The 26,816-nt window shown below is 41.4% G+C and overlaps 1 protein-coding gene across 1 annotated transcript; it reads left to right on the plus strand.

Annotated features, from left to right (window-relative positions):
- The first annotated feature begins 3,143 nt into the window (after window positions 1-3,143).
- On the plus strand, window positions 3,144-21,015 carry LOC116266537 (uncharacterized). The gene is made up of 4 exons (XM_050081136.1): window positions 3,144-3,296; window positions 5,833-5,997; window positions 20,486-20,593; window positions 20,887-21,015. Exons 1-4 carry the CDS (start codon window positions 3,144-3,146, stop codon window positions 21,013-21,015), a joined length of 555 nt encoding a protein of 184 aa, XP_049937093.1.
- The last annotated feature ends 5,801 nt before the right edge of the window (window positions 21,016-26,816 follow it).

Genomic DNA, 26,816 nt, shown 5'->3' on the forward strand with positions numbered 1-26,816 from the left:
GCTGGACATCATTCTCAGTTTTTTAAAATAAAAGAAACCCTCGATTTGTTTGTCAGTTCCATTCATCATTTACATGAAGAGGCAAACATAGAACATCCACCATTTCCAGTAATGAAACGCTTGAAAAAATGCCACAAATCATGAGAATTAGAATGAGAAAAATCATACATAAAAGTCACTGTTTTTTAACAGCAAGAGAAATGCCATTTTGGGTTAGGTAGCTCGGTGAAGACCTCAAACTATGGGACTAGTTAAGGTCTAGATCACGGTAATGAATCACCAATTTGGTAAGCTGATAATTAACTTGCTAGTTTTAATTGATTAGCAAATATGAAACCCATTGATTTGGGCGTTAGAGCGTTGAAAACCAAGGGTATTTGAACCATGGTTTTTAACTTGGTAGAAAGAAGCAACGATTTCACCAAGGCCGCTGCAAAGCAAGCCATGGCAGCAGTAGCGGAGCTAGAAAAAATCGCTGGAGGGACACTTGTTTAAAAATACTCATTCAAAAATATTTCAAATTTGGTAGGGCACTTACTATATAATGATAAATATTTAAGATTCTCATTCAAAAATAAATAACTTTTAAGAGATTGGTGTGGGCAACTGTCAACAACTGCCCACACCAGTTACAATGTGGCTATGCCACTGCATGGCAGAGTCAGTCTAACCGCTTCAGCAGCCAGCCGCTTTGTGGCTGCCAAACGAGGACAGATCCTCATTTTTTTAAAAAAAAACTTTAGACATGCATGACAATATAATTAATTATACATGCAAGCAAGTTAGAGAGGTAGCTGACCTGATTTGCTAGAAAAACTGAGGCGAAGACGGGCTGGAATAAAGCAGAACAGGGTTGCCGAGCTGGACTTGAGCTGAGATTGGCTCGAGCAAGGGTTGGCTACTGGCCAGGGAGATGAATCAAGCCTGTCTTGGTGGGGTTTGATTTGAGGACACCTTAAGCAAGCAGCTATGCTGTGGACTCAACCAGCCTGGGAGGCGTTGTTGCTGGTGAAGCCTTGAGCAAACCGCTGGCTGGAGCATAACATTGCTTGATTGAAAACCGGTTGGGCTGAGGTACTCGAGCGCGCCTTGGTGGGAGTGAGCATCTCAAGGTAGGGCCCGCTCAATTTTGTTTTTCATTTACATGTAAAATTTAAAATAAATTACTTGTTTTATATAAAAAATTTAAAAAATAATATTTCGAGTTAAAATTTAGAAACTTTAATTTGATCTCATGATCAAAAAAATTCTAGTCTCCTCCCTAAAGTTTGGTAGCCTGACCAAGCTTGGAGGTGACGCCCTTGGGCCGGTGGAGAGCTCCAAAGGTGGAGCCAAGGTGTCTACCTTAATTTTTTTAAAAAAATTTATATCTAAATTTTAGAAAATTTCACTTGTTTTTTATTTTATATTTTAAAGAATAATATTTCGGTTCTAAAAAATTTAGAAACTTTAATTAAGCCCCTAATTTTTAAAAACTAAATCAGCTTTCTTGAAATTGGAAATAAGGAGAGGCAAGTTTTTTTTTTTTTTTTTTTGACTTTTTCTCTTGATTTTTCTGAAATTCCAAGTAAGGGTTGAAGGAGAACATATTCTTCGAATGCCTCCTCAGTTTTTCTTTCGAAAAACTGATTAGTTAATTTAATCTTTTTTAATAGAGTTTATTAGTCTAGATCATTGTCGATTTAGCCTTGAGCATTTTATCTTGGCGCATCGAGAATAAAAGAGCATTTTCGCTCGTTTTAATTTAGAGTGAATTAGTTCGATTGGGTTTGGTCCAACCTAATTCCAAATTGAAATTCTTGTGAATTGATCTCTTATTTTTATTTATTTTTGTAGGAAAATTGAGGAAATCTTCGCTCTTGGCAATCCATTTCTAGATTTTTCACGAAAAAGAATAAAGAGTGAGAGAGAGAGAGAGAGAGTTACGCCAATTTATTTCCTCTCTTCATGTTGGAATAAGAATTTTAATTCTCACTAACCAAAATTTTAGTCTTGATTGAAAATTTTAGATTAATTTGGATGGATTTCAAACTTTATCTCAAAATTTTGCTTCAATTTTATCACAAATCCTCATTTTTGAAATTTACTATTGTATTTTACAAGTGGTTTCTAGACTTGGATTTAGGATTGGGTTGGGCAGATATGGAATCCAGTCGAAGAATTTTCTTGAAATTTTTCAAAATTGACATTTGTAAAAACTTGAAAAAAATTAGGTTGTAAACATGCATCTACTGTGAAATTTATAGCAATAAATAGTTATTAGAAAAAAAAATATCCAACAATTAAATAAAGTTACATAGCTAAAAAAACAGTTCTTTATATTGCACTTAAGAATGGTTTTTGGTGCTTTTAATAATAGATTTTAGTAAAATGACGATAGTCAACTTCTAGCATATCTTACTCATTATATATATTTTTGAAAATTCAAACATGTGGATGCTAGATGCTTAAAGAGTAGAAAAACTTAATATAAACAATTATTTATGATGTAATAATAGTTTATAATAATTTTACCAAGCAGTAAACCTTTCTGCAAACTCTTCATCATATTTTACATTAAAGAAAGAAACACAAACACAGTGTCCGATGGGGTCGAGTGGCTTTTCTTTTAATAAAAATTGTAAGTGTTTGAGGTGAACTTTTATTGACTTGAAAAGCAAAAAATATAGAAAAGCACAGAAATTTATAAATAATCTTAAAAAAATTCAACTAATATTTGTATCTTTTTAAATTAACCAAAACTCAATTTAAGCCTTCATTTGGCAGTTTGAGTGGAAAGACAGAAAAGCTGTTATCAGAAAATCAGAAAAGACAATCCTTTCATTGAAATTAATGGAAAAAAATTAGGCTAAAAAAACAAAAATGTCCCTCGTTCGTTCCCGATGAAAGATTGAGTCGACGCCGTAAATGCAAAACTCGGGGTTTTGAGTTTTGACTTTGGCCTCAGAAGACAGGCCTCCGAAGTCTGCCCATGTTTTCTTCCACCCGAAGCAGTTGAGAGAGAATTTGAGGCGGTCACCGAGAGAAGAAATACGGTTCATGAACGGTGGTGATCATTCTTAGTTCCGAGCAGAAAAGTGGGTAGTCGAGTGGGGGAAGTCAATCTCAGGCAGCGATCGAGTTCATTCTCGATTTCAGGAGCCATGGCTTACGATTTCCGCAAGAATGGACCTCCGTATGATCCCTACAGAGCCACGCCTAGCGGCGGCCATCCTGCCCAATCTTTCTATCCGCGAATTGGTCAGCATCCCGGCCCGCCTATTGGCCGGGCACCTCCCGTTCCTGCTCCCGTCCCGGTTTCTTCGGCAACCCCATGTAAGTCCTTTTTCTTTTGTTTGTGCGTTGGTGTTCTTCCCTTGTGTTTTTTGCTGTGTGGTGGATGAGTATTTGTGGGCTATCTGTTTTTTTGTGAGGAATTTGGTTTTTGTGCATTTGGTGGCTGATCTCTTGGTATTTGTTGCTGTCTGCGCGAAAATTTTCTGTGATTGGTGGCTGATCTCTTGGTATTTTTTTTATGAAGCATGAGGTTGGTGTCCTCGCATCCTAATTCTATATGAGGGTTGAGAAAACCCGTTGATTTCTCCTAGAGAAATTTGTTCATTATTGTTAATTTTAAATAGAATTAAGATTTCACAATTCGTGGGTTTGTTCTTAAGGTTTTTATATACTTATTTTAGTTTCGTTTTTTTCCTTTTCTCTTGGCCATCTCTTAATTTGTTACGTGTTACTCCCTAGTATCATGATAAGTTGATGGAGTTGGTTTTGCAGTTTGCAGTACAATCTTGATCGTTGCAGTAGAAACGAGAATAGTCCTGGCTTTTTGTGTTACTTTATAATCAGTTTATATGCTTGGATTTCTGTCTAGAGATGTTCCTTCTCCCCATTGAAGTCCCACATAATAATCCACGTGGGAGATTGTTTCGTGTGATTTTCTTTGTTTCTAGATTGCCTCTCATTGTATTGATCATTTTTACTGTTTGGTGACAGAACTGGTGATGATTGTATCATATTGTTCTAGGATGCTGTTATCATTCTTTTCCTTTTGCCACTCCTTTACAAGATTTTCTTGAGTGTGAGATACTGTACATGTCGACCTAAATCGTTAATCATTCAATATTCTCCGAGTCATTAGGTAAGCTAGAAGATGTTAGTATGTGACACTTCCAAGTACGGAGGATGGGTAGTTATTTTGTGCTGTCTGTTATCGGCATAAGATAGCATAGCATGTACTTGTACAACGAAGGAGTATTTTTTTCAATCTCCGGCTAATTATTAAACCTGTACCAAATTGATGATAGTAGAGGTGTCTAACAAAAGGTGAGTGCGGATAGAAGAGTCCTGAAATTGATGGAGTGTTAGTAGTTGTTATGCATCTTCATTTCTTTGTCTATGTTTATGTCTATGCAAGTGCATTGCAATCAGCAAATAAAGTCTTGAAAGTTTTTCTCATTTTTATTCTATATAAAACCCCACTTTGTTACTTGCTCTTTATAAAAAAAGCGTCTTTATCTGCTTGTGGTCAAAGTATGTGAGGTTTCTCTCGTTCTGTTTCTTTCATTGCTTGAAGTCATACCAGACCAGTGGTTGAACATACCACCCTCTTTTTTTCATTTTTCCGAAGCAGTTTCAAGGAACATAGTAGGTGAATTATATACCACTGGAGTTCCTTGAGATGATTCCAGACAAGCTAAGAGCCTAAGACAAAAGCATGCTGGGGACTGAGGAACGGAGAATTAGAGTGTTTTGATCGGGCAACATAATATCAAGAACTTCTCATTTCCTTTTCCTATTTGTTTGTCATCTTCATTGTTAATTTCTTTTCTGTGTTCATTTTGTTGAATGATTGTTATAGAATTGGATACCTTCTATTTTTTGGCCATCTACGATATCTTTGTCCTCTTTATTTTTTGTGTTTTCTCTTGTGGCATGATGCTTATCTAGCTTTTCTTGTTTTTGGCCATCTATTGGATGTTTGCATCCTTTTCTTCTGCAAGTGTTCTTGTTGTGGTGCTTGTATTAGGTTAGGGATATATCTTCTTTTACTTTTCTGCTATCTAATTCATATTCTTTACACTGTGAAAACTTTGTTTATTGTTAGCCCTTATTCAGATTTAGAAATTAGTTATAACATGTTAAATGGAAGTCCTTTTGAATCTCAAATAATTAGTAAAAGTCACGATTGAAATCTAACACTTGAGATTCTACAATTTAAAATCATACATCTAGTTATGTTTCTATGTTGCTGTTGATCATTACTGGACATGATTCGATTCTCGACATAAATGCACATATAAAATTTCTTTACAGAATTAATTTATAGGAATTTTTCATGGGTTTTTTTAAGGATATTGGGAAACAAGTGCGTTCAATTGAATAGCATTCTTAGTGTGTTATTTTTTATGTGCTTTCATTTTTAAGTTTGACATAAAATTGTCCTTAGGCATTCAAGCTTGACCACTCAGATGATGACCATAATTGTGAATTGCTATGGTTCTAATATTTTATTCCCTCTTCTTTCAGCAGGATTGGGCATCAGGGTTGCAATAAAGCCAGAATATCGAATATCACCACTAGTAAAATTTTCATCTGATCTTCATTTTTTCGAATTATGCAGCATTTTGGAACCAACTGCATTCTTGAAAGCATTATTGGCCATTTATTTATCCAGTGTCATTCACTGTGCTCCTCCATGGCATCACTACAATGCTTTCAGTTGCCTTGATGAATCACAAATTACCATATGAAGGATGTTGTGGCTGGTTTTTGTTTTGTCTACAAATATTTTTGGTCCATGTCTTTTCTCATATTACATTGAATTTCCTGATTGGGCAGCCAGAATTGTCACCACAAATGGCTGAAATCCCAAGGAGCACGTTTCAGTTTGATTTTGACTTGGAGAGAAAAATATTAGCAGAGGCAGAGAAAGATGGCCAGAACTGGAGCAGTATGGTCGTGGAAAATGAACCAACATCCAGGACTCCAGAGACTAGTTCTCTAGTAAGATTTCTTTCCCTGCACTAGTATTTATCTATACTTGTTGTTCTGACTGAAGAGGAGAGAAAGTAAATACTGATGTTTGATGATGCCTTATTGGTAAATAGTAGAAGTGAGATGCCTGTGCATACTTCATCAGAACAAGAATGTGTACATATGGACCATGTCTTAGTACCTGATCAACCTTCTTTAGTTTCTTTTTCTCTTGTGCATACGTTTTGAAAGCACTTTTCTAAGATTCTGCTTTTATCATTTGTATCTGACAGAATATACTTTGGCAATGTTCTGAACTCTTGTTATCTCATTTGAACATAAAATGTATCTTGGTGCCTGATTAATCCTCTTCAGATATACTTCTTTATGCATATTCTTATAAATGGTTGCCCAGGATTCTGCTTTGTATCTAAGGCTGGACATTGGGACCGGCCGATCTCGACAAAGCCGGGTTCAGGCTGGCACAAAGCCCTTGCCGGGGGCCCATGCCCGGCCCGCTTAGTTATCGGACTGGGCCCGATCGTCAACCTGCCCATCTTGTATCCAATTTGATGTCCATCCTTATTTGGAACCCTTAACATTTTATATTTTAATATCTGACACACCCTTCGCAATGTGCCAAAAGTTTCTAGGGGTGCCATCAGCGCGACAAGAAGAGTTTCTAAGAGAGGCTCTGGTGATGCGCCAAGAGTTCCTAAGCATCATGCCGATGAAGATAGATAGAGAGAGAGAGAGATGACAAAATAAAAAATATGAACAAACGAGTTATATAAATACCAAGCCGAATTGTCAAATAACCAGCCCAAGCATCGTGGGCCGGTACCCAAACTACCCATCTGGTACCCGTCCCCGTTGCCCACCCTTAGACGTATCTAACAAGGAATACTTTTGCAATGTCCTTGGCTTGTTGCTAAACTAACATTTTGTCTGCTTGACAATCAACCAATCAGCCTACGGAGTGGTCTTGCAACTTGGCCTTGGTCTCAAGTTCACTAGGACCTAGTCTACTAGTCCACCGACCAGGTCAACTAAGTCGCTGAGGACTAATTTGCTGATGGATTGGCGAGTAATTTGGGCTTATATGCTTTACACTTGGTCAGTAGTTTTAGTTTTTTAACCTTTTAAGTAGGACAGTTTTAGTAAGTTAAAAGGAAAGACCTGTAATAAGAGTCTAGAACACGGATGTCGACTATCAAACTCAATGGTTGCCCCTCACAAGCCACCACCTGCCTGAATGAGGGTGTTTTACCTTTTGGTAAAGATAACTTTTACCTTCGGAACTTTTGTCCTTATGGGGGGTGTTGTCACTTTTCTTGTCTCTTGGTTGTTTCAGTCATTTTGGTATCTGTAGAAACACGAACCACAAAGAGAGAGTAGAGAACGAACACACAATATACGTGGAAAACCTCAGAAAGAGGTGAAAAACCACGGGGAAGCTCTGACCTAGGGGCTCACCGCAACCCTAGGAGAGAGAAAATTATATTTCACACACTCAACACTTAAACATAAGTGACAATATAAAGAGGGAGAGAGGAGAAGCCGCCTAGGGTACTGAGCCCCCCTCGGTACCCGCGCCCCATAGAACTGGGTCCAGATATGGACCCGGTTCCCACAACAACATATTCTAACACTCCCCCTCAAGCTTGGCATACATGTCAAACATGCCAAGCTTGCTAACATTCTTTTCGAATGAAGAAGTACAAAGCCCTTTAGTTAGGACGTCTGCAATTTGATCTTCAGACTTCATATATGGCAGAATCAGCTCCTTTGAGTCAATGCGTTCCCGGATAAAATGACGGTCAATCTCCACATGTTTGGTCCTGTCATGGAGAACTGGATTATTGGCAAGATTAATCGCAGACTTGTTGTCACAGTACATCTTCATTTTATCTCCCAGTTCCACACCGATATCAGTCAAAAGAATCTTCAGCCACAGCATCTCTGTAACCCCCATTGCAACAGCCCTGTACTCAGCCTCAGCACTAGACCTCGAACATACTTCTTGCCTCTTACTTCTCCAAACAACTAGGTTACCTCCAAGAAAGATACAATACCCTGTAGTGGACCTCCTTGTGTCAGTGCAACCTGCCCAATCTGCATCTGAGTAGCCCTCAATAGTAAGTTTGTCTTGTCGAGTATACAACAGTCCTTTTCCTGGGTCATTCTTTAGATATCCCAACACTCTTTCTGCACTCTTCCAGTGACAATCCGTGGGAGCATGCATAAATTGTCTTAGCACATTTACCGCATACGTGATATCAGGGCGAGTTAGAGTAAGATAGATAAGCTTACCGACTAGCCTCTGATATCGCCCTTTTCCTTCCTCATCCAGAATAGTGCCCGTCTTGATACTTATCTTAGTCCCCGACTCCATAGGAGTAAGATAGGGCCTACAACCAAGTTTACCTGTCTCCTTTAGTAAGTCAAGAGTGTACTTCCTTTGATTCATAACCAGCCTTGTCTCTGATCGAGCAATCTCTATCCCCAGAAAGTATCTCAGCTTACCCAGATCCTTGAGGTCGAATTCTTTAGTTAATCTCTCCTTCATCTTTCTGTTTTCTTCTTCATCACTGCCAGTGACAATCATATCATCAACGTAGACAAAGAGAAGACTCATCAGACCATCTCTCTGCTTTATGAACAGGGTATGATCTCCATTTCCTTGCTTGTACCCAGTAGACTTCATAACGATCCTTAGTCTCTCAAACCAAGCTCTAGGCGACTGCTTCAAGCCATACAAAGCTTTCTTGAGGTGACAACATTTTCCCTCTTGAACATACCTGGGAGGCATGCTCATATAGACTTCTTCCTCCAGATGGCCGTTCAAGAACGCATTTTTAACATCAAGCTGGTCCATGCGCCACTTCCTGTGCACAGCAAGAGCAAGAATAACCCTCACGATCTTCAACTTAGCAACAGGGGCAAAGGTCTCAAGATAGTCGATCCCATACTTCTGGCTGAACCCCTTTGCAACCAGACGAGCTTTATATCGATCTACAGTGCCATCAGGTTTGTACTTCACGTTGTAAACCCACTTAGAGCCAACTAAGTGTGTCCCTTTAGGGATATCAACAACTTCCCATGTTTTGTTCTTAGCTAACGCACCCATCTCCTCCGTCATAGCATGTAACCACTTGGGATCATCCTTAACATCATCCACTGACCTGGGAATAACAACTTTGGATAAGGTTGTGATAAAACATTTGTAATTTGTACTGAGCTTAGCATAAGAAACAAATCTCTGAATAGGGTGAGAGGTACATGACCTGGTGCCTTTGCGCAAAGCAATGGGGAGCTCTTCATTCGATGGACTTGGGTCATCCGGGGAGATCACAGGATTGGGATTGGTTCTATCCTCATCACCAACATCTTCCACTGTAGCTTTCTCCTTTCTGACATAAACCTGGCCAAACTGGCCAAACAAGTGATCCCGGGCAACAGTGGGCTGAGCATCCACCGTGACCCCTTCCATATGACTGCCCTTCTCATTACTGACCGTGACCGTGTCAATCGCACTGGGACTAACCTTGTAATCCAAAAACTCCATAAACTGAATCAGCTGATCAGAGGAATACTCTTCCCCTTTGTTCCCAAGACACTCCCCCTGAAGAGGATTCACCGGAAAATACGACTCATGTTCATGAAATGTGACATCCCTCGAAACATACACTTTGGAAGTAGTGGGATCCACACATTTATACCCCTTCTGAGTGGAAGAGTACCCCAAGAAAACTCCTTTAATAGACCGGGGGTCAAGTTTTTTGAGAGTAGGGCTATGATTATGCACAAAACAACTGCACCCAAAGACACGAGGAGTAAGAGGCCACGGATTCTGAGTGGGCCACAGGGTAGAATAAGGAGACTGACCATCCAACACCCTAGTAGGCATACGGTTAATGAGATGTGCACTAGTGAGAAGTGCATCACCCCAATACCGCTTCGGGACATGACGTTGGAACATAATGGCCCGGGTAACATTCAATAGATGACGATTTTTACGTTCAGCTATACCATTTTGAGGAGGGGTATAACTACAGGAGGTTTCATGAACAATACCCTTGCCTTTCAAGAATTCATCAAGGGATTGGGAGACATATTCCCTTGCATTATCCGTACGGAAAGCTTGAACAGTAGTATGGAATTGAGTCTCGACAAAGGCAACAAAGTTTTTCACAACTGCTGGAACCTCACTACGTTCTCGCAACAAGTACACGAACGTACATCTAGAGTAATCATCAATAAGCGTCAAAAAATAGTGACAACCACCACACGTGGGTACTCCAGAAGGACCCCAAACATCGGAATGAACTAAGGCAAACGGATGAGTGGTTTTATTCAATGAAATAGGGTACGAAGCCCTGACATGTTTAGCCAATTGACAGACTTCACAAGCGAAGGAGTCAATGGAGACAGAAGCAAACAAATGAGGAAACAACTTCTTTATTAACTGGAAGGGGAGATGTCCAAGACGCTCATGCCATCGCAGAACAGTAGATCTATCGTTCACACCAAACAAGTGACCACTCGTGGCAGAAATCAACGCTGAAGCAACTTGTACCGACAGCCTGTAAAGCCCATCAGTAACCGAACCAATCCCAATCTTCTTCCCCGTCACCAAGTCCTGCAGGGAACAGTGATCAGCAGAGAAAATCAGATTACAGTTTAATTCTTTAGTAATACTGCTGACAGAGAGTAAGTTCACAGGAATATTTGGAACATGCAGGGCATTGTGGAGACGGTAGTTGTTCAACAAGGACAAGCTCCCTTTCCCAGCCACAGAAATAGAAGACCCATCTGCCATAGACACGCGTTGCTTGCCAGAGGAAAGTTGATATTCTTGAAAGAGTTTAGAGTCCCCTGTCATGTGGTGAGTGGCTCCACTATCAACAATCCAATCACCAAGAGAAGGGTTACCTTGATCAGTCGAGGCAACGAAGGCTTGGGCTAGCTGAGTCCCTTCAAACGTGGAGGACTCCTCAGGGGTAGTAGATAGGCGGCTGATGTACGCCTGTAGCTCCTTGAGTTGAGCAGGGGACAGCTTGGACTTTGCACCACTAGAAGAATTGCTCTGACTGGAATCAGACACAGAAGGGCTACGCTTGCCAGAGGGAGGACGACCTCTGACCAGTCTCTTTTCGGGATGAAGATCCCAACAGAAATCCACCGAATGCCCCAACTTGTTGCAATGAGTGCAATGCCGGGCAGGACGCTGCCCAGTCCCTGAGGCACGGCTGACAAAGGCAGAAGGGCCATGACCGGTGTCAAGATGCATCACCTGGCGACGTTGTTCTTCAGACTCAACACGAGCATATACTTCCTCTATCCCCGGAATCTCATCACCATTAAGAATCTGGCTACGAATAGACTCAAATTCATCCCGCAGGCCTCCCAGAAACAGAAACGTACGGTCCATCCATTCCTTTTCCCAGTAGAGGGAATGATCTGAACCGCACTTCCACTCATCAGTCACATGATAATCTAGCTCCTCCCATTTGGTCTTCAGGGCAGCATAGAAGGCAGCAACAGACAAATCACCCTGTGTCAAGGAGTAAATACTGCGTTTAATCTGATAGGTGCGCAGATGTCTCTTCTTGCGACCATACATCTTTGCATGCACAGTCCACATATCAAAAGAGGTCGGCTTCCGCAGAATGAGGGGCTGGATATCGGAGGACACGGAGCTGATAATCCACACCTTCACTTGGCTGTCCTCCAACGCCCACGTCGCCCATTGAGGATCAGATTTGATGGGCGCAGGTTTGTCGCCAGTGATGTAAGAGAGACGCCCACGGCTAGTGTTGATAGATTGTGGGTTTCGGGTCCGGATCCATACCCGACCCGCCTTGTAGCCCGTTTTGGGCTCTACTTAAGTCATGTAACCCTAATCCTTAAGAGTTAATGATAATCTTAAGAGAGAGAGAGTCTGGCTGCTAGTGGGCACCAACTCCTCCTCATTCGTGGTTTTTTCTCCCTCGTGTTGAGGGTTTTCCACGTTACATCGTGATCATTGTTTCTCTTCGTCTTCTTCTTGCTCGTATTTCTACATGGTATCAGAGCCGTGAAGTTCCGGCGTTTCTGGTTTGTCTTTTGCCTGTGTTGGAGGAGGATTCGCCCGGCACTGTTCATTGACTCGCCCGGCACTGTTCATCGCCCGTGCCCGACGCTCGTGCCCGAGCTTCGCCCGACGCCCTTGCCCGACGCTTGTGCCCGACGCCCGACGCCCGTGCCTGACGTCCGTGCCCAACGCCCGTGTCTGACGTCCGTGCCCGACGCCTGAGCTTCGTCTGTCGCCCCGCCGCCGTCTCCGCCCAGCGCCGCTCAGGATTCCGCCGTCTCCGCCTAGCGACGACCAGCCCAGCGACGCCCTGATCAGCGTCGTTCCTGTTCAGTCGCTTCCGCCCAGCGTCGGCCTGCCCAGCGACGCTCTGTCCAGCGGCGTTCCTCTCTGTCATCCGACGCATCGCCCACCGCCGTGTCTTTTTCCGGCGGTCTGCTTCCGCCGGTGCGCCGCTCTGCCTGGTTCCGGCGGTCTGTTTCCGCCCAGCGCCGCGCCGTTCTGCTTCGTTTTTTCTCCGGCGCTGCCTCTCTGTTGTTGTCTCTTCTGCCGGTGAGGTTTAGGCGTTCTCCGTTTTGTCCGTTGCCTGCTCTCTGCCTTTTTTGGTGTTGTATTGTGCTGTTGCTCCCTGCTGCCCTTGCTGCCTACTGGGCTTCACCCGTAGCTAGACTGGTCTGTGATTATGGCAGCCTCTTCCTCGTCAACCGTCAACACCAATCCCACTGAAATAGGGGCTTTTAGAACTGAGAATGTTCCCATGCAGGTCATCACTCTTCGCCTCACCAAGGATAATTATTTCTCGTGGTCGCCTGCTATGACCATGGGGATTGCTGGCCGTGGTCGCATGGCCTATATTGATGGGAGCAACCCCGAACCAGCAAGAACAAGTGATGTGTGGCATACTTGGTTTCTTGAGGATAATCAAGTGAAAACTTGGATTGTCAATTCCGTTTCCGCCGATATTCAGCCCCTTATCCTTCGGAAGAAGACTGCTAGAGACATGTGGGTGGTCCTCGAGCAAATGTATGGCCAAAAGAAGACCGCAATTCGTACTTACCAAGTAATGAAGACAGTCTATGGCATTCGACAAGGGACCTCGTCTGTTGCAGAGTACTATGGGGCTTTGAAAGCCAAGTGGGAAGAGCTTGACTATCATTCTGATATTCCTTGGCATTGTCCCCATGATCAGGCGCTCTATGTTGCTCATGAATGGGAAAACAGGGTGTTCCTATTTTTAGCAGGTTTAAATGATGAGTTTGAAGGTGTTCGAAGCTAAATTTTGAATTCAGGGGAGGTGTCCAGTATTGAAGATGTGTACTCCTGTGTTGAAGCGGAAGAACAGAGAAGGCTTGTTACAAAAGAAGGGAAGAGGGAACTTGTGCCCTATAACGAGAGATCTGCTCTCGTGAGTCGTGGTCCTGGCGGCCCATCTAGGTCTCTTCGCCGGTGCACTCACTGCAAGAAGACAGGTCACACTGTGGATTATTGCTGGGATCTTCATCCAGAAAAGAAGGGGAACAGAGGGAGATCTTTGACTGGGAGAACGCCCGTGTCTAAGGTGCAAGCCTCCAGTGGAGAAAAAGTCTCCATTTCTGCTGACCAGCTTCGTGAACTAAGGGCTTATTTGGGCAGGCTCGATGTCAACAAGACTGAGACCTCAGAGGGAACTACAGCTAATCATGCTCTTGCAGCTATTGGCAATCAAGGTAACTCTTCTGTGGGGGAATGGATTGCCGATAGTGGTGCTACTCATCACATGACAGGTAATCCAAAATTGTTTCATGAGTATAAGTTGTCCTCGGGAAGGGAACGTGTTTCTCTTGCAGATGGTTCCTCTACCTGTGTGGCAGGCGAAGGCACTCTGTCCTTGTTGGACAAATTTCATGTGCAGGGCGCTTTACATGTTCCCCAGTTTCCTTTAAATCTCTTATCAGTCAGTAGACTTACTAAAGAATTGAATTGTGAACTTATATTCTCTGCCGATCGTTGTGTTTTGCAGGACTTGGTGACAGGGAAGAGGATTGGGATTGGTTTAGCTTCTGATGGATTATATCGTCTTCCCATACGTGTGGCTACTGCTCTGTTGACAGCGATCCGCAAGACAGATAAGAGAAGAGAAGATTGTCTTCAGTCTTTTATGTACTGGCATGAACGTTTTGGGCATTTACCTTTTGGGATTTTGAAACATTTGTTTCCAGACTTGTGTTCCTCCTTTGATGTGTCTTCCATTTCTTGTGATGTTTGTCAGTTTGCCAAACATGTGAGGGCTTCGTACCCTCTTTCTTCTAGTTGTGGTAATGAAACTTTTTCTCTGATTCACTCTGATGTATGGGGACCTTCGGGCATTCATACCCGTCAAGGTTTCCAGTATTTTATCACTTTCATTGATGATTTCTCTCGTGCTACATTTATATACTTGTTAAAAGACCGCAGCGAGGTTCCTCGAATCATCGAGACATTTATTCTTCTTGTGCATACCCAGTATGGTGCGAATGTTAAAACTTTCAGGTCCGATAATGCCCGTGAGTACATGTGTCGGCCTGTTGAGGAGTTTCTTAGACAACGGGGGATTGTTCACGAGACATCCTGTAGTTACACCCCCCCTCAAAATGGGGTAGCTGAAAGGAAAAATCGTCAACTTCTTAATGTCACCAGGGCTCTTTTGTTTCAGAGAAATCTTCCTAAACACTATTGGGGTGATGCAGTTCTTACTAGTGCCTATCTTATTAACCGCATGCCCAGTCGTGTTTTGAATGGTAGGACTCCCCACTCGTTGCTTCCTGGCAGTCGTCCACCATTTCCTCTTCCTCCTCGTGTTTTTGGTTGTGTATGTTTTATCCATGATCACAGTCCAAATGTCAAGAAACTTGATCCTAGGTCTATCAAAGGTGTCTTTGTTGGATACTCCCATACGCAAAAAGGATACAAATGTATTGATCCTATTACTGGTCGAGCTTATGTTACGAGGGATGTTACCTTCTTGGAACATGCCTCTTACTTTGGTGCGAATCCTCTTCAGGGGGAGCAGTCTGTGGGCAGGGAAGAGTATTCTCAGAGACAGGAACTTCAGTTTATAGATTTTTTGGACTACAAGAAAACAGAATCACTTAATACTGTTGATGTGCCTGAGAAGGAGGAAAGGGGTGACAATAGCATTGAGAAGGAAGGCCCTCAGTCGTTTGGACAGTTCTACTCTAGACGAGGTACTCGGACAGAGGTGATGACTTGTGATGCTAGATCTACTTCCAATCCCAATGCCACTCCTTCCCTGGATGAACCAAGTCCTACCGAGGAGACCGTGGAGACCCATGATGAGGTTGAAAAGAAGAATGACGATCTTCCCATTGCCCTGAGAAAGGGTGTCAGGTCATGTACTCAACACCCCATTGGTAATTTTGTTTCTTATTCCAGACTTGGGAAAGATTACAAGTGCTTTGTTTCTACTCTTTCTTTGGCTGTGATTCCCAGGACTGTCGCTGAAGCTCAAAGTGACTCCAAGTGGGCTGATGCAATGAAAGAAGAAATAGATGCCCTAAGAAGAAACTTGACATGGGAAGTGGTGAAGATTCCTGAAGCCGCTCACCTAGTTGGATCCAAATGGGTGTATACCATCAAGTACAAACCAGATGGGAGTGTTGAAAGATATAAAGCTCGACTTGTGGCCAAGGGGTTTAGCCAGAAATATGGAATTGATTACTTGGAAACCTTTGCTCCTGTTGCGAAAATGAAGACTTTGAGGGTGGTTATATCCCTAGCTGTGATGAAGGAGTGGAAGATGTATCAACTGGATGTTAAGAATGCATTCCTCAATGGTGACCTCGAAGAAGAAGTATATATGCATATGCCTCCAGGATATGAAGAACCAGAAATGTGTTGTAAGCTGAAAAAGGCATTGTATGGCCTTAAGCAATCGCCCAGAGCGTGGTTTGAACGACTGAGAAGAGTGATGATACGTCATGGATACAAACAAGGAAATGGGGATCACACTCTGTTTGTGAAGAAGAAGGAGAGCAAGGTTACTCTCCTGCTCGTCTACGTAGATGACATGATTGTTACTGGAGATGATGAGGAGGAGATTATCAAGTTAAAAGGGTTACTGGCTACAGAATTCGACCTCAAAGATCTTGGCAAACTAAGGTATTTTCTTGGTATGGAGGTTGCTAGGTCTAGTACTGGTCTTGTACTAAACCAAAGGAAATATACATTAGACCTGCTGGAAGAAACTGGTAAATTGGGATGTAGACCTACTCCTACCCCTTTTGACACTGGGCACAAGTTGAGTCTTAGAGATGGAGAGCCTCTCTGTGAAGAAGACAAGGGAAGATATCAACGTTTGGTTGGGAAGCTAATTTATCTTACCCTCACGAGACCTGATATCACCTTTGCGGTGAATGTTTTGAGCTAATTCATGCATGCGCCAACCGATGCACATCTGAAGGCTGTGGACAGAGTGCTATGCTACCTGAAGAAAAATCCTGGTAAGGGACTCCTGTATGTGAAACAAGAGACTGTGGAAATCGAGGGCTATTCTGATGCGGATTGGGCAGGTTGTGGTGATACCAGACGATCCACTACAGGGTACTGTGTCTACTTGGGAGGAAACCTTGTTGTATGGAGGAGCAAGAGGCAGGATGTTTGCTCTAGATCCAGTGCAGAGGCAGAATATAGGGCAGTTGCTATGGGAGTGTCAGAGTTATTATGGTTGAAGATATTGTTGACTGACATTGGAATAGAGATTGAAGGACCTATGAAGATGTATTGTGATAACAAGTCTGCAATCAACTTAGCCAACAATCCTGTACTTCACGACAGAACAAAACATGTTGAAATTGATCGTCACTTCATTCGGGAAAGGATTGATGCGAAAGAGTTGATCTTACCTTACATGAAGTCTGAAGACCAAACTGCTGATGTTCTGACGAAAGCTCTTCCTTCAGCTTCATTTGAGAGGAATGTATCCAAGTTGGGCATGTTTGATATGTACGCCCAACTTGAGGGGGAGTGTTGATAGATTGTGGGTTTCGGGTCCGGATCCATACCCGACCCGCCTTGTAGACCGTTTTGGGCTCTACTTAAGTCATGTAACCCTAATCCTTAAGAGTTAATGATAATCTTAAGAGAGAGAGAGTCTGGCTGCTAGTGGGCACCAACTCCTCCTCATTCGTGGTTTTTTCTCCCTCGTGTTGAGGGTTTTCCACGTTACATCGTGATCATTGTTTCTCTTCGTCTTCTTCTTGCTCGTATTTCTACAGCTAGTAATCCCAATCTCGAGAGCGGCAGACCAAGATAGGTAATTGTCCTTGGTCAGACGGATGGAGGTGACCTGGATCGGCACATTCTCAGTCTTGGAGGCGCTGCCCGCGTCAAGAACGGCATCTTTTTGAGTCCCCATCGCTTCTGCCATCACAAACAAGCACACAGCGACAAGAGGCACAGCGGCGGGAATGAGGCAGCGGCGACGGGAATGAGGCAGCGACGACAGCGGCGGGAATGAGGCAGCGGCGACAGCGGCGGGAATGAGGCAGCGGCGACGGAAGGCAGGCGACGGCGCAACACAGAGGCCACCCACGGTGGCAGAGACCAAGAACGGGCCGAACGGAGAGCTGCGGAGGCGCAACAGTGGACGGCGGAACAGAGGACGGCGGCGGCAGAACAGGGCGACGTCACAGGGGCAGCAGCGGCGCCGGAACTTCAACGGCGTCGGGCGATGAAAAAACTTGAAGATCCTCGGAAAAAAAACGCTTCTCCAACTTCGCTGGCTCTGATACCATGTAGAAACACGAACCACAAAGAGAGAGTAGAGAACGAACACACAATATACGTGGAAAACCTCAGAAAGAGGTGAAAAACCACGGGGAAGCTCTGACCTAGGGGCTCACCGCAACCCTAGGAGAGAGAAAATTATATTTCACACACTCAACACTTAAACATAAGTGACAATATAAAGAGGGAGAGAGGAGAAGCCGCCTAGGGTACCGAGCCCCCTCGGTACCCGCGCCCCATAGAACCGGGTCCAGATATGGACCCGGTTCCCACAACAACATATTCTAACAGTATCCAAGCACTGAAGTGGGTTTTCAGGGCCGTGTATTTAATTTATTGGGATTAAAGTCTGTCATGTCATATTCTTCCCTTTTTTAAGATTAGGATTTTCTCTCTCCCTCTCTCTACCAACAGAGCTAATTTACTTTTAATGGTAAGTTGCTGGGAGGCAGGCTCCTGTCCTTTCTCAAGAAAAATGATGGTATTTACAACAAAAATACGAACAAGAAGGGATGCAAAAACATCAAACCCACTCTAAGCCGGACCCTTTGAAGATTAGAAAAGCAAACAACTGAAACACAGATGCAATACCAGCACAACGACCAAAACTAGCAGAAACGCTAATGCCAAAATAATCACTCCCTGCTTTGGCCACCAACAAGGCCAAGAGGGAAGCAAGCTCAACTATCCGCCTGTGTCTCATAAACCCCTTATCTGCACATCAACAGGCCTGCATTAAGTGATGGAGGCGTTTCTGAAACATATACAAGATCACTGTAATCCCTAATATTCTCCATTCTTGGGGTCTGTCTTTATAGCCTGTTAGCATCCAGTTAAGCCTTCTTGTCCATGCCTTGTTATTGGATACAACTCCCTTCCTCTCATTGTTCTCGTTGGTGGATCCGAGCCATTTCAACAGTAATTGCATCTCGGTCCTGTCATGACCTCCGCCTGCTCTTAATACTTCATGTCTAAGGTTGCCCTTTTCATCACCTTTCCAAATTGCATGGACAATTCTACCTTCTTCCCTGTTGAGGTGAGAATCTGCACCATGTTTTGGTTCTCCTTATTTTGAGTGTTTTTTGTACATATAACTCTCGTTCTGGCCCAAATCAGCATGAGCTTTTTTTCCTCTTATCCCACTTTAGGCTTTTAATTTACTTATACATATGGAGATATATATGTTTCTGCATATGTATAAGTAAGTTAGATACTTAGCTTACAGTAGCATTGTGGAAATGTTACATGAGGGGAACTATGTGGTTTGCTTGACTCATAATGATATTTTGTCAATTCTTACTTTTATGATTTTATCACTTTCAATGTTCCATTTTGGACCTCTTTATTGATTTTCTAGTCAGCCACACTAGTCTTAACCTATGTCACATAGGTACGGGTACGGCCGTACACACACACACACACATATATATATATATATATATACATATATATATATATATATGTGTGTGTGTGTGTGTCAAAAAAATTTCAAAATGAATAGCATATTCATAAATCATGATCCAAAACACAGTATGGAAGTAATTAACATACAAATATATCAGCTTTCTTGATTCTCCGTCTCCTCATCAAAATTAGAATGAGCAACAGGTCACCCTTTTAAGATATATTGACATTGCTATGGTTATGGCTCACACTATTATCAAAGAGTCAAGTTATAGAGAAGGGATCGATTTTCGAAACATTGTATGGAAGATTTTAAATGAAAAGTTGTGAGGAACTATGTACAAGAAAGGATTAGAGTGAAAAAGGAAACAGAAAAGAGGGGAATTTTTAATTTTCAACTCAAAAGCTGGACAACTTTGGACTCGGCCAAAGTTGACCGAGTCCGAAAATGGACAAAAATGATCCTGGGTACGTTGACCATACCCGGTGTTGCATTGACCGCACCTTTGCCGCAACCAGGGCCGTACCCATACCCGTACCGTGCGGGTACTCCTCCCGTGTGACATAGGTCCTAACTAGTCTGTTAAGGCCTTCAGCTACCTGTATCTGACTTCCAATTTTGACAAATTAGGGCCTTGGCTTTTTTCACATCTCATTTTGTACCTTTATTTTATTCTTAACATTTTATCCTTTCATTATAGCATCTTATAATTTCAGTTTATTTAAACATTGCGATGATTTTACATTTCTTGACAAGTCTCTCAACTTTTTTTTGATGCTTAAGCTTGATTTGCCTCATGTCTTTCTGTACTAGGGCAGGTTACATTTTAGGAAGACGGGACTGCATATTTCCACACCCCCAGTTTAACACCATACGTTCCTGCTGGCCTTGACAGGGTGGGCCAGGGTGCCTAATTTTGTACACAGGTCTTGTGGTGTTTTTGTGACCTTCCAGCATGCTGTAGCTGCACCACAGATATTATGCTAACCGCAGAAGGAGTTGCATTTAAACAACTCTTGCAACTAGTCAGTTCCATCTTTCTGTAGGGCACCTCTCTTTTTCTTTGGATAGAAAACTACACACTGCTCTTTGACATTGAGGAAAGGTGGAAAATGCCTGGGGCCTACATACTTAGCACTTTGTTTATTTGACCATGCATTTGATCTTGAATTGACTTCACTCGAGTAGTCTGATGAATTTTATGAACGCAAGTGACTGAAATAAGTTGTTTATTCCTGAAAAATGTTCTAAATCAGCTCCTGGAATGTATGCAGAGTTTCTCCATTCCCCAAGATCCATTGGTGAGCAAATATGTTGCTTTAGGACTGAGCCCAGAAGCTGTTACCTTGGCTGTGAAAAATTATGGTGACAATCCAACCAAGGTGAGTGTCCTTTGCTATCTAGATGTCCAGTGAAGGTATGCCTCCTCACTAATGCATGCACATTTCACCAGTAAAGTATTGGCTTGCATGACCTCCGGTGGCTTTTTTTTCCCCTAGGCCACAAGCGTGTGTCAATAAAAAGTTTACTGATGTTATCCCCTTATTGACAACTTTTTAGGCGCCGGTGATGAGTGGAAACCTTGTAGTGTATTTATCTACCAATCTGGAGTAGTGAATCACCATTTAGGGAAAAAAAATTTGGACAAATGAAAACTTGACCTTTTTCCCTGTAGGTTCGCGAATTTGTCATGTCATATAATCGCCTACGGGAAATGGGGTTCGCAGCAAATACGGTTGCTGAAGTTCTGGCAAAGTATGATAATGATATGGAGAAAGCTGTTGCACATTTCTTAACAGCTTGACATAACCTTGACATGCAGATTCTTATGCATTTTCTTCAGTCACTGAACCGCTGCTCCCGCATTTTGCGAGTGTCTGTGCAAAAATTTGTGTGTATAGATACACTTATGCATAGATATTTCCATTGTCTGTTTTATATGTTTGGCGAGAGGCTTAAACCCTCCTGATGCATGCATGCTTGGGCCAATCATCATGAAAGCCATTTCAAACATGATCCAGGTTGGTGGAAAACAATGTTGTTTCACAGATAATTAGCGGAGGGTGGGCTTACTCTCTTAAATTGGTTTTCTTGCTCTTAGTTTACTTCATGTATGTTGTCATGTAAATTCTTCTTAAAGCAATGGTTTTCTCGCTTTCATTTCGTACTGTTGCTTCATTTGCCATTTTCATGTACGTGAATAAATCTTTCGAGTTAAATGCGTCAAGCATGTGTCATTTTGCTGCAAATTGAAAATAATGAAGAACTGAATTCTTATGTGTAATGAAATAAAAATTGATGAGTATTGGTTTCACCATCATCAAAGTAGATCGCCTCCATTTTAATGAAGAGGGTTACAGCAGTAATCCTATATCGTGGCGGACACCAATCGTTAGCAATATTCTGATGGACCTCCGGCAGGTACAGTCCTCCTTAGCAAGTAGTAAAAAGAAAAAATCCATTTCAGAGCCTCTTTTTTTGGCCTATAATTTTGACAAAGGGCCTATCTCTGTGATTTTGACTGCAAAAGACAAAGTTTTCATTTGATAATTTCAGATAAGGGCTTGGATGGATATTTATTTAACCTAAAAAAAAAAAAAACAAAAAACGTGAGCTAATAGGATAAGAATGTAATCTAGGGTAATATTGGAAATTGCAGTAAACGTTTTCTATTTCTCCAAATTAACAAAACTTCATTAATTTGAAGTCTTTATTTGACAGTTTCTTTGTAGAGTATTGTTTTTTCAAGGAAATTGTAAAAAAAAAAAAAAAAAATTGGGAAATATAGTCCAGAGGTAAGCCTGAAAATGAAAAATTCTTTAATAAGATACATTTTCTTTTTCCAATTTAGCAACACAAGGTGTTAGGTCATTGAGTAAGGAGGACTTTGTTGTCATCAATAAACCTGCCATTTTCTTCAAAAGCTTATAAATGAGATGCACCTATAAATTGCATAAAAGTTGGCGATGGATGAGCTGTTGCACTTGATCCTTATTCCAGGTTCGGATCTCTTGGCATGTACTATCAACATTAGAAATTGAGACGATTCAGCTCCAGCGATGTGGTAGGCTACGGGAACGCCTAAACGGCCTATTCAGTTAAATCCGAATTCAAATATGAAACTGGTCAATATTTACTTAAATCTAAATTCAATCAGATTTCATATCTTATATCCAAATCCCCTTCAAAGTCTATCGAATATCATTTTCTTTTTCATATTCGATTTTTTATGCGGTTCAGTAGGATATCGCATCTATTGATATTCTTAAGCATTAACACAGAAACCTACTTAAATATAAACATGCACTACAATTGTGATAGGAGGCTCATGCAGTTATATAGAAGAAGAACCGGTTTTAGTTTTTGGCAAGGAACTTTAACTATAAGAATTGGGAAGCCTTTATCGTCTTTTGGGCTCAGAAATTATATTATATTTATCTTCCAAATGGGGACATTTGATTACCCTCAATCTACTTTGATTAAGATCCTTAGGATATGAGATCCATGGATCTAAGATCAGACCCTCCTTCCGTTGGAGGTTAGGCCTTCTATCCTTTTATGACAGTAAGTCAAAAATTGCAATCCAAGAAGTGAGCATCAAATACAGGTCATGAAGTATAGCAACAACATCAAGACTGGGGTAACCTTCCTCTCGTCTTAAATCAGACATTTTCTCCACACAAAAAAGGTAAAATGAGGAACTTATGTGTAGGTCTTAAGTTTTGATTTAATAGCTTAGTTTTATGAAATTAACCATGCATTTCATTATGAATCGGTTGCCACATGAGCAAAAGCATGCCACAGAAGTGATTCGCGGTCACTGTCACCTTGGTCGTGCCTTCTTGGAAAGTTTGACCATCACGTCACGCCCTGAGCAAAGGCCTACGCTTTGCGAGTGCTTTGTGTAAAGAACTCTGTTTTCGGCAAAAATAAACTTCAAGTTTTACATAATACAATATTATTGAAAGTGGAAGTCTATTGGGTAAGATGCCCGGATGATTGAGGCCTATGCCGATGGGTACTTAAATATTTTGGGGACAAATCTTTGCCATATCAACTTCACAAAGGAATCATTCCCTCTACAATCTTTTTTTTTTCTCTTTTTCCATTTGAGGGATCAATTCGTACACTTAAAGAGGACCGACCCTTTATCAACAGCACACCTCAGTTCGTGTTTTGGATTTTCAGCGGCCCCCTTGCTTGCTACAGCAAATGTACTACTTTAACGCGGCCACTCTTTATTTAGGAAAAGTTTGTTTTTCTTTGAAGACTCTCGTTCTTTCTCTCTCTCTCTCTCTCTCTCATCAAAGCATTTGGGGCACTTGTGATTGTTCGGTAAATTTGTTTGAATGATTCAAGTAAATTCATGAAACGATAATTTGTCCTAATCTTTACCGTAGATTTATAAAATACTTACAAAGCATTCATCGTATCAAACAAACAACCTCTACAGATCTATTTGACAAACCGAATGTAACTGTTTCATGAATATGACCCAAAAGATATAAACAGGCATAGAACACTTTAAAATATGTTATATAAATTTATTTCAACTTTTAAGGTAGATTCATGACATAGTTACAAATGGTTCTATTTGTCAAACAGACCGTAGGAAGTCATTTGGCAGAAAGAATATCTAGAGAGTATTCTTCTTGCCAAATAACCCTTAAAGGCCCTAGATTTGGGATCTTCAACACTGAGAGCAGGCAGTGATCATGGATTTGGTAAGGTGGCAACTACAGCAAGCCTGACTTCAACTGGCTTACCCAATCCTGATAAACTGCTATTAGAAATACTGGTTCTGAAACAAAATCTAGAGTCAGTGTTCACATATACCTAGCTTCAACTTGCTTACCCAATCCTGGTAAACTGCTATTAGAATACTAGTTCTGAAACAAAAGCTAGAGTCAGTGTTCACATGTATATATTTGGATTGCATTTTTGTGAAATTTAAATGATATGATATATATATAAATATAATGGGGAAGGGTATGATCTTAAATCCACAGTTCTCAAATCATAAGGACCTCAAATCCAATACTGTCAAATGCCTCCTAAACATGGACAATGCATGTGGAGGGCGATGCATATGCATGAGTGTAACATCAAATATTACCTCCCCCAAATGATGTCTGAAATTCCATTTCTTTATGTTTTTCAGCTCCTAAAATTCCCGTAAGTGTAATCCCGGTTGTCATACCTTCCAAGGAGTAGTTCTTACCATAATGAACACAAAAACCTTGTTCCCTTTCCTCTCTCACTCTAACGAATTCTATAAATTAAACTTGGTAAGTAATTAAATGCTAGATCACTTTGAATTATAGTGTCAAGCAGTGTTCAAATTGCCAAAATTAGAACCTTGTGTGCATGAAGTTGCAAGAGCTTGGTGGAAAGGATCATTTGAGCTTAAATTACATCTTTTTCCCCTATTTTCAAAGAAATAACCATTCAAGGGTTCAGTTTTAGGACCAACTGATCAAAGAAGACTGCAGAAGCCTCTTATCAAGAGATGAAGCTGTCATGATTACTTTTCACACTTTAAAGCTATCTTACACACACACACGCACATATATATATATACACACACACACACACGGACACATGCATGGAGAATTTGAAGAGAAATAAATAAAGAAGAAAATGAAGTGCAGATGATGTGGTCCGTTTACCCTCGTTAATTAAGAGAGCCCCAAACATGAGCCGTTGATGCCAGTAAAGGGAGGCAGAATTTTTTGGGTAAGAAGCACTCTCACCACCAGCCCAGGTCCGATGTAAGTGCCCTTATGCAATTTCTAAATCATTACATTGTCGTTTCTAAGTTTTCCAATGAACCCTTTGAGGGACTGGTTTGGGCCAGCCCCCATGTATCTCCGCCTCCAGATTTTAATTTGGAATAAGAATGAATAGCCAAAACTTAACCTGAATGACCCACATGAGCCCACATTTTAACGTCAACAGTGCTTAGACATATACTTAGTTAGAAGACAAAGCGGGTTATATACACCGGCTTATGCACGAAAATTTTTTGCACAGGCCTTGTGATGCTGCTACGTAGTGATCAAAGGTTTTAGGGTTTGATAAAGCACAGACTGAACGATTATGTCAGTCCATATAAATGTCGCTAAATGGCAAAGAACGGTCTTTATTTTTTGTCTTGCTTATGTTGTTATCTCATGCACCTATCATTATCACATACTCTTGTCATTCTCTTATACCTACTGTCAATATTTGATACCATCCTCTGTCATTATCTCAGATCTCAGACACTATGGACATGAGATAATGATAAAGGACAGACATAGTTAAAAATGTTCTCCTGCAATGTCAGGGTGTTGAAGTAAATGTACATATTGGTAGTAGGGTCCACCCTCTGCTTATGCTAGTTGTGTAGCAGACAAAACTCATTCTCATTAAAAGTCGGTCCAGATCATGCAAGGATCACTTTGAGGCAAACTTTGACATCGACCTTATGCGCACTAACCATGTGTAGGCTTCAAAGCATGCGTGCGATGAACGATCAATTGTCTTTACCTTTTTTGTTCTTGCAACAGCTTATAGGAATTCGACCACACAGACCAGTGAGGCACTTGTTTCTTTATCAAAGAACTGTGTCAAATCAACTAATATACAAGAACCCAAATAGATATTTGAGAAATTTTGAGAATCAAAGGCTTAAGGATCTCAATATATAGATTTAGTTATAGAAAACGTATTCTGATTTCACAAAAGTTTAGATCAGAAAAAATATTATGCCTTTACCACTGGTTAACTTTTTGAATTTCAGAGAACAAAAGGTTGTGGCAAGTTGTCTAGCTTTCTTCACCTATACAATTCTCAAATTTAAGATTCATGCTAAGTGTGCTGTGAAAGCACTAACATTCCAAGCAATCAAACATGACCTTATATCTCCATGATGACACATATATCTGCTTGGAGATTGATGTGGTGTGTTTCTTGTTCATCATGTAGCAAGTTGTTTGGGATGGTGGTAAGGAGATAATGTAGGAAAAGTATATGATGACTAATTAAAGTTCACTACAATGGGAAAATGCCAACCTATACATCATTATCGTTCCTTATACTTTTTTATTTTTTGGGTGAGCGAGGTTTTCTACCACCTTGCATAAGGCTGAAGCTTCCACCCAACCCCTTATTTCTTTAAGATACAAGGTCGGCTTTGACATGGGTGGAGATAGGAATCTTTCATTAGGGGAGAAGAAATATAGTTTCAAAACTTTGACATGAATTGAAATTTAATTTTTAAAATTTTTTATAAAGGGTAAGTAATTTTTTTAAATTGTATATAGAATTTTTTCCTTTTGAAAAATTTGAGTAGAGCCATTGCCCCTTGCTGTCCCCACTGGCAACGTAGGGTTCGCATGTTCGTTGTGATGCAGGAGAGAGATTGGATGTTGACGATTTGGCTAGTGACGTATGGACAAGAGCACGCTTCTTAGAGACCACCTGTTTAGCAGGGACAGGCACACCTCTGGTGCGTGGGGATTTTGATCAATATTATATTTTTATAAAAAGGAAGAGAAAAAAACATTTAAAAAAAAAAAAAAAAAACAAAGGTAATATTCACGTTTGGTGTGGGCTGGGGGT

The sequence above is a fragment of the Nymphaea colorata genome, chromosome 13, assembly GCF_008831285.2.
Source record: "Nymphaea colorata isolate Beijing-Zhang1983 chromosome 13, ASM883128v2, whole genome shotgun sequence".
In the NCBI taxonomy this organism is placed as follows: domain Eukaryota; kingdom Viridiplantae; phylum Streptophyta; class Magnoliopsida; order Nymphaeales; family Nymphaeaceae; genus Nymphaea; species Nymphaea colorata.